Source organism: Apium graveolens, chromosome 1 (genome assembly GCF_009905375.1).
Source record: "Apium graveolens cultivar Ventura chromosome 1, ASM990537v1, whole genome shotgun sequence".
Lineage (NCBI taxonomy): Eukaryota > Viridiplantae > Streptophyta > Magnoliopsida > Apiales > Apiaceae > Apium > Apium graveolens.
In genome coordinates, this window is record NC_133647.1 from 16,226,443 (window position 1) to 16,240,701 (window position 14,259).

Genomic DNA, 14,259 nt, shown 5'->3' on the forward strand with positions numbered 1-14,259 from the left:
AGTTATTGATCATCCGTTGGGTTATCAATTGGATCATCCATCGAGTTATTGATCATCCATCGGGTTGTCAATTGGATCATCCGTCGACTACATTGTAGGTTATCCATCGGGTGGCAAACTGGCACTTGACTTTATTTCATTTACGCAGAATTACAAGACATCATCTATGTACAATTAATCAACTTATTCTGCATATCTAGTTAAAGTCAACATGACTTGAATACTACTTACAGACTCTAAACAATGGTGAATGCAGAAATGTGCTAAAAACTTATTGTTACATAAGCTACTCACTCGATGGATAATAAGTCATCATCCGTCGGGACTATAATGAGTCATCCGTCGAGACTATAAATCTTATCCGTCGAGTGCTACATTATTTCACTAAGTAAAATCTACTAAGGTGTTTTGTTCATGAAATTATCAAGTACACAACATATACACAATAGCCTCTCTAGGCTCTTCCCCAATAGTCACAAGAAGTTGTATCGCTCCTTCAATTTGGCATTCAACTTGGTTAAACCCGTAGATGGGTGCGTTAGATGGAGTTAACTGGGAGTCATTATACCCTATCCTTAGGAACATGTCATGGAATAGAATATCCATAAAAGCTCCATTATCCACTAGGACCCTCATAATCATGAGGAAATTTCAAACCTTCACGGCCAGGGTTACCAAACTCGAGCGTCATCTCTGACTTAGAACGCTTAGACGGCTCTCCGATTATGCTCATTACCTCTCTCGCATAAGCTTTTTGGGAGTTCCTTGTAGTCTCAGCTGTTGTAGGTCCTCCTAAGATCATGTTGATTACTGGCCCTCGGGGATGTGGGTTACGATCCCTATCGTTACCCCTTCGATCGTTATCTCTTCGATCATTATCTCTTTTTTGGCCTTCAACCTCTTCACCCTTGGTGAAACGTCCAAACTTTCCTCTTCAGATCAAATAATCGATCTCATCCTTGAGTTTCTTACAATCATCGGTATCATGACCAACATCTTTATGGTACCTACAGTACCGAATCTTGTCTCTTTTCTCATAGTCTCCCCTCAATGGCTTCAGCCATTTGAACTCTTTATCTTTTTCAATCTCTATAAGTAGTTGTCTCCTGGGAGCGTTCAACCTTGCATATTCAGTGAACCTTGATGCTTGATTCTTCTTAGAAGAGGAGTCAGAGCTTTTGCCATTTCGAGGATACTTATCCTTGGCATCTTACTCATGATTCGTCTTTCGCTCCTTGTTGCATGTGGGCTCATTATTTACTACCGTCTTCTCCATACTCTCCTCTACCTTGATGTACTTTCCGGCCCTATCCTGGAGCTGCAGCATGCTTTCAGGAGGGCGCTTGGCCAGGGATATCTTGAAAAACTCATCTCTAGTCCCTTATTATAGGGCTATAATACCCTACTTTTTCGTCGAGATCCGGGACCTTCAGGGCCTCCTTTGTGAATCGGTTCTGGTAGTCTCTAAGGGATTCCTTTGCTCCTTGGACTAAACCCATGAGAGAAGCTGGACTATTTTTGTGTACTCTACCATTAATGAACTACTTGATGAAATCTTGGCTCAAATCTTTAAAAGATTCAATCGAGTTTGGAGGTAGACGGTTGTACCACCTTTGAACCATACCCAATAGAGTTTGAGGAAAAGCTCGACACTTGATAGCGTCTTTCACGGGCTGTAGCAACAGGGCGTTAGAGAATGTTCAGACATGGTTAGCTGGGTCGCCAGACCATCATATGCTTTGATTTTGTGCATCTTGAACTTACTCGAGATGTGGGCATTCATGATCTCCTTCGTGAATGGTGGGTTCGGTTCATCAGGATCTCCTAGGGGCATCAAATCACGTGGATCAGCCCTTCTTGATGTTGGACCTTCCAGGTCTATAATAGGATGAAAATCCATTTGCCTTGATGCAGGTAGAGGTCTTGTTGTCAAGTGCGTCTTCAAGTCGCGCTTCAGCCTTTGGATCTGAGCTTCATGAGCCCTGATCCTCTCTTGTACATCTTGGGTAATCGTCCCTTGAGTTCTCCTGGGCTGTTGATAGCTGCTAGGCATTGGATCCTTACCAGCACGTCTCCTCCTAGGAGCCACTTTATCATCCGACGAGTCAGAGTCTCTAGCAGAGTAGGGTCTAGAGAACTCTCGATTCTCAGGGATGGGAGCCAAGCCACGGATGTATTGGGGCGTTCTCCCTTGTCCTTCGCTTCAATTAGAATGTCCACTTTCTCCAATCTCAGGGTATAAGGGCATCCCGTAAGGTGGGTTAGTGCCCCCTTGGGTTATGATCGTTGAGTACTCATACCCAATGGGTTGAGGGTTTATAGTTGCGTGTAGTTGCTAAAATTGGGGATTTGTCCCTAGAAGAGCTAATAGATTCGTCCCTTGGGGCAGATCTTGGATTGGGAGATTCGTCCCTTAAGGCTGGGCCTCAGATGCCCCTACAGGGGTTCCTCCTTGGGTTGTGGCTTAGGTTAAGTGCGGGGTATCTCTACCACTGATGAGATCATTTGTGATGGGATATGATTGTCAGTTCAACTGTTGTTTCTGCTCCGTATGAGTACCATGGTTGTTGTTGTCGTCCCACAGATGGTGCCAAATATTGTGAAATAAAACTAGGATTTATTAGTATTTATTGCTAGGGTTATGAGCTTTGAGCCTTAATGGTTGTTCTCGTGGTGGGGACTGGTTGTTCTCGTAAGATGCCTACGTATCTCTGTGTTGTAGAGAATCAAGTCAAAAAATATAGTTCTAGGTTGAGGGATAGAACCCTTTATATAGAGATGAATCTAGGGTTAGACTTGTGTTGGGAGACTTGGTGGAAAAGTCTCTTACTTAGATGGTAATTCGGACTCTTGTAAGGGAAGGAATTTCAAATCTTTCCTCGTAGGAATTTGTGTTCGTGTTGGACACATGTCTCTGCTCTTTTAGCCGTATTAGGCCTATTCCATGAACAACTCATGTTCGTGGACCTTGACGACCCCTTCTAGTGGGCCTTGACCGCTTGGGCTGCCTTCTAGTTTAACCGAACATATTTCAACTGTCTTATAAACAAAACTGTTAGCCATAAAAAAATATCATCGTCTACTTGCTCATAGGTTGTGAACAACTCATGTGCGGACATATATGGTTAGACGCTCCAGAGTAAAGAATCCACATATCATAGTGATGTGTGTGATTGACAGCAACTAGAGCAATATTTTCTTCATAATTAGCACCAGCTATAACAGCAGTACCCACCAATTTATCATGTTGCTTCTTTTTCTTGAGACAATCGGAATTCTAGTGTCCCTTCTCTTTAGAGTAATTGTGGACATCATTAGATTTCGAACCCTTAGGAGCTGGTTTCTTGGATTTATACTTCCCTAACTTTTCATGTTCAGTACTCTCGCTGGCTACCAATCCCACGTCCAGATTATCTGCCCCTATAACAGCCGCCTTATGGCACAGCTCTCTAAAATGAATAGAAGATCTAACCTCCTCTAGAGAAATAGATTTTTACCAATAATAAATGATTGCACAAAATTCTCATCTGATAATGGTAAAAAAACTAACAGAATTTAAGCAGTATCTTCATCTTCAACTTTAACATCAATACTACGCAATTCTAATAGAATTGTGTTTAACTGATCTAAGTGATCTCAAAGAGGCATATCTTCCTGCAGGCCAAACAAACGTTGCTTTGGAAACAACTTATTTGTTAAAGATTTCGTCATGTAGAGACTTTCAAGTTTCAACCATAAACCAGAGGCGGTATCCTCCTCCGCGATTTCAATAATAATATCATCTACCTGGCACAACAGAATTATTGAGTGTGTCTTTTCTTCAAGACCGGCCATCTCAGCGCTTCCAGAGTCAGCCGACTTCGTGCTCAATGGCACCCAGAGCCCTTGTTGCTTTAACAGGAAACGTATCTTAATTTTTCATAGACTGAAACTATTTCTCCTAATAAATTTGTCGACCTTCATATTAATAGCACCGAATATCTTTCTCCCCGAATCAAAATTAAAATCATAGAAATAGTAACAGTCTTCGATACCGGTTTCTTATAACGGAAATAAGAATTATTATAATAAAAGTAAAGGAAAAAAAATATCCCGACACAATACAAAGCATTTGGGCATTTACATGCATATTCTAACACAATTGCATTATGTTCTTTTACAAATTATATTTTAAAAACTAAATTGAATCACCACTGACTTCAAACCGTATTTTCAAATATTTTTTCAAAAAAATAGCAAATTTGCAATTAAGTTTGAAAATTTAGTACATATTTGATAAATTTGTTTTTGAGAAAAACACTGCTTTAGTACCTTAATACAACAACACAAAACATTGACTATGAAAATTGGAAAAGTGCCCAATTTATTTATTACAAATCTAAGCAGCTAGTCTTAAGAGACACGAAAACAGAAGTTTTGATGATTAATACTGGATATGAAGAGGAATCATCCAAGTGCAAGAAATTGCATCTTTGGGTTGACAAAAACCCTAAACAATTAAACACCACAAGTACTTAATTAAATCTATATATATAATTAATACTGCAAAAGTATAGAGGAACAAGTAGTATGACATATAATTATAGAGATCCATCCAACGATTAGGCTGAAGGCTACTGCATGAGTAGGCTCCGAATCAAAGCAGCTTGAGTGGTGTCAGTGTTGGCCAGTAACTCCGACAGCCTCTCGCTTAGATCATCAACCTCCCTGTGAAGGCTTCTTATGTAGTTGCAGGTCTCTTGCAATACCCTAGCCGATGATACCTGCAGCACGTGCTTTAAGGTCAACTATACGTCTTTAAAATTACACACACAGTACAGTTCTGATCATATTTCGATATATTCCATATACATGCATGTGTGCACAGTACTGTCCACACACAAACATATGAAAATGTTTCTTTTTTCTTTATCATTTTGTACCGGGGTGCTGGTGCAGGATATTTTTACTTTTTTCCACTAGTTGGTTTACAATTACAATTATAATTGTCACAGCAATCCTATATCAACATATCTTCTTGTCCTTTAAAATCATATATGATTCGGTTAAGTCCTTCTCTTGAGTTCGTAAGACTTTAAAACAAAGTCTAACAAATGATTGGTGTAGTGATCGAGTTTGGCTTCTTTAACGGAGAATTAGAGAAAGGCGAGAGGGTGTTTGAGATCTCCTGACCTCGGAAAAATAATAAAAAAATAATTTGAATTAGAGAAGGGCGAAAGGGTGCTTGTGATCAACCGACCTCGGAAAAACAGAAAAAAAAAATAATTTATTCATACTAATTAATTACACATCATCATCCTTGAAAAAAAAAGATGAATTTCATATAGAAAAAAAATAATAATAAACACCCAGTCAATTTTTGTCCCGGTTCCGCCACTAAATAGAAGTTAAGTCTTCAACTCGTGATTGGGTGAGTTTAATTAGAAAAATAAACTTTAGGAATAATGTTAACTTAATATATATGGTTTATGAACAATTTTGAAAAGAAAATGTCCTGAATAAATTATATCATTCGAATACAGTTAACTATTACTCTTAATTAGCATACCAACGTCCTTAGGTTTTAAAATGTATGTGCATGTGTTGAGTGATCTGAACACGAGAACATATTAAATTATACATACACTTTTTTTTGACAGAAATTTTTTATACATACACTGATACACCACTTCCATGCAAATCCATATACATGCATAAAGGATATTGAAAATTATCATTATTCTGAAGGCAGGGCGACTGATTAAAGATCCCTGTATAAATCTAAGTGAGGCCAAGTGCACACATATATAGAAAGAGAGGTAGTCAAGAAAAGTGGCGGGATCAAGATTTTGAATTAAAACGGGAACTAATAAAAATTAGTAATATTTGAATACTAGTTGGGCCTTTTTTACTGATTTTAACTAAAATGATAGGTATGTACCTTGTCAGAGCGCCTGGTGGTGCGATTGATCTCAGGAAGGAGCTGCTGCAACTTGGAAACAAGATCGTTGATTTGCTCATCGGTTATTCTCGAAGCTCCTCCGGATGATTGTCTTGAGCGTGATGACCTTCTGCTAGACATTTTGTATATATGTATACACTTCTTCTTCAATTCTATAGATATATGAATGTTGCAGTTTATAACAAATGCTATATATTTTTACACAGAAATTTGAGGAAATGGTATAAATATGTAATAAAATATGTGGCAAATAATATCGAAAGGAATGTACAAGATGGAGAGTTAAATGAGAGTGGAGTAGAAGAAAGTAAAGAGGTGGGGGGTATGTAATGTTTTGTAGAAGTGAAGTGAAGAAGATAAGAGAGTAGAGTGAGTGAAAGCGAGGGAGGGAGAGTGGAGCTTAATTGACTGGGAATGAGATAATCAAAGACAATTGCATGGGAGAAAGAAATGGGCTTGTACTACTTAAATAGGCCCGAGGGTGGCAGCAGGAAGAGGGATAATTTGGTACTTCCACATACTAATTATGTCAGACATGAGACAACTCCAATTTTGTTATACTACTAAATTTTGATAATGGTAAATTGGTAATTACCAATTAGTTCATCAAATATGTGTTTATATATTATTACCTTATAACCCCATCGAATTCTCTGTTTTATGTAACTTATACAATTATATTATGATGATAAATAATTTTGTTAAATATATGATGATATTGGGAAATTCCTCTAACATTTTAAGGTTTTAGATGAGCTGTTTGTATCAAAACTTAGGCCGGCGAGAGGACTGAGGTTCGATTCTCAGTCACCCCGACATTCTCACAATTTATTGTGGACACTAAAGACAATTAATACCCCAAAGGTATTCCACTCTTCAACCCGTTCCATTATCAGCCACTCCCAGAGTGAAGGGGAGTGTTAAATATATAATGAGCTGGTTACTCAACAAATTTATATCAAAAAACCATGTTGTCCGGCACTATAAAAAACGGTTACGCCCAAATTGTTATCTGACCCACTTCATCATCTCGCCTCGCCATGCTAGTTCCCTTCCTCCCCTCAAACTCCATATGGAGCAGTTTCGATTCGGTAAATGACAAAAATATCATTAAATCTATATAAGTTCTATGTGAATAAAATCATGGGTTAAAATAATATCTAAACTTTCTAACATTGCGTGAATAAATTTTTGTTTAATTGAAATTATTGCTTTGTTTTTGTTTTCATTTTTAATGTATCGTATATATGTTCACACAGGAGATCTTTTGAAAAACTGCTTCTTCATTTCTCTGGAAGAAAACTGTGTATATCTTAACATTCTCAGACCCTATATTAAACAGGATATGTTGAATATGTTTGATTTAACTTAGTTTATTTATTATGATGATAAATAAAATGCTAAATTAATCGTCATTCAAAACGAGAGAAGAAAACTATTTTAGTATCTCTCGTGTCACTAATTTTGATCGACGAAGGACAGGGGACAATGCTAAGTTTTCATATTTTCACCAAATTAAAATATATCATACTCATACGTTTGAAATGCTTTATTAAAAGATGTCGTTGGTTCTAGATTTGATTTTTATTTAGGTAGAGAAGCAGCTCCCCGAGCAAAAAAAAAGACAGATTATCACGGTCGTGATGGCTTGGGTTGGCATAGAAAAGCATGTATGTGAAGGATAGGATCGTAATTTAGAAATTAATTAGGTTGTTTAATGTTGTCAGTCCTTCCCCGCCCCACCATGTTACATAGGACAACTGGGGTTTACATCTTGGGGTAGCTCCCCGGTAGTGATCCGGTACCAACGTTAATACTATTAAACTGTCACTCTTATTACCTCAAACTATTCCCACATTAACCCTTATCGTATGTACCGGTCTGTGAATAAAGTAATGGGCTTTGGTTGTTCTATAACCGATATTTGGAGGGGGGGTGAACTGAACTCATCCAGATTTTGAATTGATATATGAACAAAATCTCATTTCTTTGACAAAAAGGGTTAAATAGGTAAAGTTATTTAATATTAATAGAAACTTTCCGGACCGAGTAATCAAATTAGGTACCAAAAAATTACCAAATGTCATGTTATCGGCCATACGTCCATAAATCCCCCTATATTTACACATGTATTATCAATAAGTAAGAGCTGAGCCGATTTTAATAATGAAGCATGAAGTAATGTTCAGAATAGGCTCGTTAATAAACGACTGATATGAATTTACATACGAACAAACTCCCGTCAAACTCGAGTTTGCTCACAAATAATTAAACTAAGCTAAAGTCGAGCCAAATTCGAACAAAATGAATTGTCCATTAATAATTCTAATATATTTTTATTTGGTCGACCTTAAAATATAATTTGTAATTTTACAACTTAAATGAAGATCAAATACTAGTTCTTATCTTATAATTATATAACTCACAATCTACGGTTGTTTCCTATTCTATATCATTTTAATTTTCAATTCGAGTTCTAAGAACATATCTAATTTTATTTTAAATTATAGAGACATTCTTGATTTTAGAAATCGTACATTATTTTTTATTATATTTTACCTAACTTTGATTTGTATAAATAACTAGTTATTTAAAGGTGTTTATGAAAATGAAAGAATCGAAGACGAATAGATCGTGATAAAAATAATTTATAGTTTCATTGTGAAAATACTAAGTATTTAATTTGGATATATAATATTCAAAATTTCTAAAATAGTTAAATTATTAATAAATATCGAGAAAAATATACTAACAAAAGTATTTAAGTTATTAATAATAATTTAATTATAATTTATAATATATATAAATTTTATTTGAGCCGAGTTGCGCCGAAAAGACAAAACACTAGGTACAGATTTAGGTATCCAAACTTATTTTTATTTTCAAGATCAACTCATTTAAGTATAAAAAGCTAACTGAGTTTAGATAAACGAGGCGATCCGAATTTGGTTACGGCTGTATTAGAAGGCTATAGCTAGAACAATGTGACAAAATTAAATGAAATCCAAGGGTAGTCAGGGAGTTGACCAATGAGTAAGGAAGCAACATGCATAGTCGGGTTATAGAAATGAAAGCAAAGAACAGGACACGTGGGTACTTGATGAACAAGGAGAACACAACACACCGTCCCACAAGCGACTCATCTTGATTTCAAATGCAACGGAATGGTCGTTAGTTTTCGGTTTCTTTTCCCCATAACTGTTTTGTTTCCTTTCTCGTAAACTTTAAATCATTGTCATATAACGGATCAATGTCTCCTGCTCTTCGTCAATTTAATGTATGGAACTCATTGCGCAGCACTACTGTACATCATCTACTGCCCGACATCTATACATGACTCTATTGGGTACATCCCATATGTTCCATATAATATTTTAACATAAGTTTGTAAATTGATTTTTAAAATTCATATTCTAAGTTGATTTTGGTTTACTAATTTTTGTCCGTGCAATATTTGGGATGTACTGTCTAATTTAATCTTATAAATTAGATGTATGTCATCCGTGCATCTCTCCACAACCTAAATATTATAACTAAGTTTTTTTAGCTTATAATTGCTAGGGTTTTTAGCTTAATTGTCAAGCTTACTTTAAAGAATCACACTAGTTCCGGTCGAAAAAACAATTGATATTGATGGTAGAGTTGTCGGATGTAGATAAAATCAACCGGAGGTGGTAGTTGATTTAATTAAGTCTGGTCGGATATGGGGAAGAATGGTCGAGAATAGCTTTGTTGACGTCCAAATTTATGTGTGACAACAAGTGGCTCGACTGAGCTGATGTGGTGGACCCACTCCGATAAGGTGTCATGACCGAGTCCCAGTCCCACGTGTCACTATCAAGTCAATCACTCGGGAAGCCAAATACTGACCAACATTGTTAAATGTGAATATACCATTCGAACTGGACCAGTAGATATTGCTCATTACATCCAACAAGTTGGAGGTTACAAAATGAAATTGAGAATAAAAGGTAAGTTTGCATGTGTTATCTTCAACTTGCTGCTATTGATTTATAGTCATCAGCCTCAAAGGCTGCAAGAAGAGGCACAGTACAGGGTCGTTCTATTTTCCACATACAGAAATATTAAGGAAATATTATTAATCCGTACCATCATTAATATGAAATGCTAATCACGAAATAATTCAAATAAACCAGCCAGCAGCAAGTGATTACTGATCAGTATTCGGTAATCTAGTTACACTCGGTATATAAACTCACAAATATGCGTACTAATAATATATAGAGAGAGATTAGTACATTATAAAGCTGAGGAATCCTATGAAAGTAAAAGACATGTATTTAGACTGTTAAATTAATTAAGAAGTTTTCTATTTTGGGAAATGGATCTTGCTAATTATGTACATAATACAAATAACCAGACATTAGTAAGTTGGCAACACATAAACATGTCGCCCGCCTAGCTAGGCTCAGTGATTAATTTCCAGATTGGTTTTGAGTCTAGATATGATTGCAGAGGCCTCAGATTTTGCAGGACTAATAATTCACTAATAACGTGCTCATTTAATGGTTGGTCACAAACTAGGAGATTCCGTTAACAAGAAACTAATTAATCATGATTAGCCTCTAATAATAACATCCATTAATTATTGACGTGCAGTTTTAACTGAGATGCATATTGATGTCGTTGCTTCAACTGTCATATATGGATGTTCATCTCTTACAAATGCTGTAAAATTTAACTTCTTTCTGCTTCGAATTAGATTCCAATCGAGCATTTATATTCCAGCTCAGTCTCGGATTTTTTGAAATTCTACTTCCGTCTAGACGGATCATTTAAAATTCTGGTTCGTTGACTAATCAAAACATACTTAACAATACCCACAGTTCCTAGCAGTAAATTTAAGTTTTTCTGATATGTAGGAATTGATACAGTATCTAATTATACAAATTTGTAAATTTTATACACCGTCTTTTTGGGCACCTGACCGTGCTGTGTGCCTGAGATTCATTAAACAAATGATATGATACTCCATTAGTTATTATGTATACATGTAGTCTTGACTGAATTAAGAAACAACTAATCTAATAGCAGAAAGCTTACGCAACTATATATAACTAAGGGATCAATTTAAATAAAAACAAAATAAAGAATGGGATTGTTCAGCAAGCATCTTGGGGGGCACATGACCTAAGATCCAATGAACAGCTAGGACTGTAGTCAGAGTCACGAGGCAGCCACGAACCCTAATTTAGTTCTCTCATTTTTAATTTTCATATCCATTACAGTACTGGACTGGCCGGCGACGAATATATTAAATGATACTCCTTGCATATGCTCTCTGTTCCATGCGTCTACTAGCATACATTATTATTAATACACGATAAAAAAGAGTTTCAAAGTTTCACCCTATAGCTACAACTTGATTTATTAATAATTTCGTATAAAGATTTATATGAACAAGTTTTTTTTCGATTTTACATGTCCTACTTTTTAATAACATTAACTAATAACACATAATTTTTACATGAAGACAATAATTTTAATTAGTTCAAAATGGACTTAATGCCATATAATACGCAGACCCGATACAATAATCTGTCAAATCATTATAAGTATTTACAATATTTCACATTTTTATAAACCAACCACCAGTGTGACTCGTATATATGCATGTACTGTAAACAGATCTCAGGTTGAATTTCTAAGAGTGCCCATTTCGAAAGAGTCACGGTGTTGTATGACAATTGCATTGATACATTAAAGTGTTAGGGAATTGATTTCTGAGTTTCGAAGTTCGCTAATTCTTCTGCGTGTATGTGTTGAATTAGAAAAGACATCGCTAGTTTTTGTAGCCACGATAGATGTCTGTCCATACTTAGTTTCTGTAGGACCTTATATTAGACCATATTTCCAATCTAGCTCCGAGTGAATAGTCGGCAAATATAACAGTAATGGCGACCTTAATTAATTAAATAGATGTCAACCGCCAACATAAAATATGCACGGCGAACCTCGATAGCCAAATGCATGCATTTGAAATATTTAATTTACCAACGTACTCGAACACCAATTTTTTAAGCTCGTTGATCACTTGCATTGTCACATGTCCCACATACAATTCAAATACCCGATTCGGTTTCGGATCAGATCATAGAATTGAATTCAGGTTTCGGCTTGGATCATCGAATCAAATTTATCTTCGTGTTATGATATATTTGGAGATCATTTGGATCGTAATCCGAAGTGATTCGATTCGGGTCTAATTCAAATTAAAATTGGATGAAATTAGGATAAAGATCGGAAAAATTTGGTTCGGATTAAATTCGATTCGGATATTTTTGGATCATAAATTATTCATTTTTTTAATTTGTGGGACTTAAAAAATTATCTTCCTATTAAATTTAGTATTGTTAATATAATATAATATACTTTAAAAAAATATGATTAAATAATTATGTTATCATGAATATAAATTTTTTTGAAGTATGAATTTTGATTAATTTGGGTCATTTCAGTTCGAATAATATACTATTCGGTTTGATCCGTTTTAAGTTAAAATCGGATCTATTATTTCGGATCATTTTATATTAATTCCGGTTCGAGTAATTTTCGAATCAGTTTATATTATTTTTCAGGTAATTATCGGATTACATGGATCGAAACTCGGATTAATTCTCTATTTCATGAAATCCGGTTCGATTATTCGGATTCAAACTCATTTGTCCACGTTTAATTATATGTTTATTGTAATAAAATCATATATATATATATATATATATATATATATATCGCATCTCCTTTTAGGCTAACCATATCGCTTTCTGTTCTTCTCAATGGGTGCAAGGTTTTAGGTTCGAGGGAAGTCTAAATTTAAGCAGAGGTAATGATGGTGGACTAGACCGAACACCTAGTTAACCAAAAACAATGTTTTGATTTTTTTTTTCCGCAGGCACAGCAAACACATTTTTAAGAACTTTGGGGACTATGAAACTAATAAAATAATACAAGATCATACAAGATCAAGGAATACATCATAATAGAAAGTGAAAACTGACAAAAGATTGTGTAAATATAAATCAGGAACACAAAAGAAATAAAATGGGGATTTTCAGATCAGTGACACAAAATTTGTGATTTGTACGTATCATCCAAGATCGTAAAATACATGGTGGTGGTGGAAAGTGGAAACTGACAGAGGGAGTAGTATATATTTATCAAGAACGCAAAAATAAATTGGTGATTCTCAGATCAGTGACACGAAACTTTGTCTCATACAGATTGATTCCATGTATGTGTGAAAGCAAGTGCAAGTAAAAAATTAAATGGTAGCTAGCTCGCAGAGCAAAACTGATTTAACAAGAGTAGATGAAGATAAATTGCGCCAGTTTCAAGGCGTGACTGGAGCCATTCCCTTTCTTTTATACTCTCCTGTGCTTACCTTTTGTCTTTGGACACGCTTTTGCATTATGCTCCTTTCAATATCTTTACCATACACTTGAGTTTCTAAGTTAAATATTAGTCTGCAGGTTCTGCACAATCCAAAGCGGTGTCAATCAAGATATTGATATCAATTAATGGGGTTAATTTTTAAATCATCTGTGCAAAGGGTTAAATCTAAACTAAATTGGGCACGGAGCAGCACTACAAGAAACAGAATTTTTTTTTATCGTCACTAATCCGACCATCCAAAAGTCATAGGCTAAAACCGACCGTCCCGCATGACAGTCGGTTCTAAATGAAACCGATAAAAAAAAGCCGACCGAAACTTCCTTCGCGCCCAATTTTTAAAAAATACGTTTGACTTTTACCACGTCAACTTAAACCGGTCGTTTAATCCAACCAAGAAATCCGACCACTGTAAATCGACCGTTGAATAGAGTGAAATAAACCAGAAAAACCGACGATGACGCTTCCTCTGGGCCCACTTTTGAGAGAATACGCTCGACTTTTACCGGTATATATACCGGTATTAATTTGTGAAATGTTATTAGAATAAATAATTATTGTCAAACAAGAGAGTATCCTAGATTATTAAAACAAATATTTTAGTCTAAATTTGACGCTAAAGTTACTTGATAGTTTACTATTTATAATACTAAAATTAATTTATATAATCAACAATAACTGCAGAATAATTATTAGAAAAAACCTTTAGCCTCTGTATTTTGGGCAAGCCCTATGTAAAGAAACCACATTACCATCTGCCTATATAGTATACTAAGGCACTATTTCAGCCCAAAACAATGGCAAACTATTTCATGAAGCTTGCATATACTTGGTCATCCTATAACAGGATAATTAGTAATTACCCACCGTATTCCAAAAGAAATGGTCGATATAAACTAAAAACATAT

The 14,259-nt window shown here is 35.5% G+C and overlaps 1 protein-coding gene across 1 annotated transcript; it reads right to left on the reverse strand.

Annotated features, from left to right (window-relative positions):
• Positions 1–4,362: 4,362 nt before the first annotated feature.
• On the reverse strand, positions 4,363–6,374 carry LOC141719409 (transcription factor PRE3-like). Its single transcript, XM_074521789.1, has 2 exons — positions 5,921–6,374; positions 4,363–4,763 (listed from the first exon to the last, which is right to left on the reverse strand). The coding sequence occupies exons 1-2, from the start codon at positions 6,059–6,061 to the stop codon at positions 4,614–4,616; spliced, it is 291 nt and encodes a 96-aa protein (XP_074377890.1). The 5' UTR covers positions 6,062–6,374; the 3' UTR covers positions 4,363–4,613.
• Positions 6,375–14,259: the final 7,885 nt, after the last annotated feature.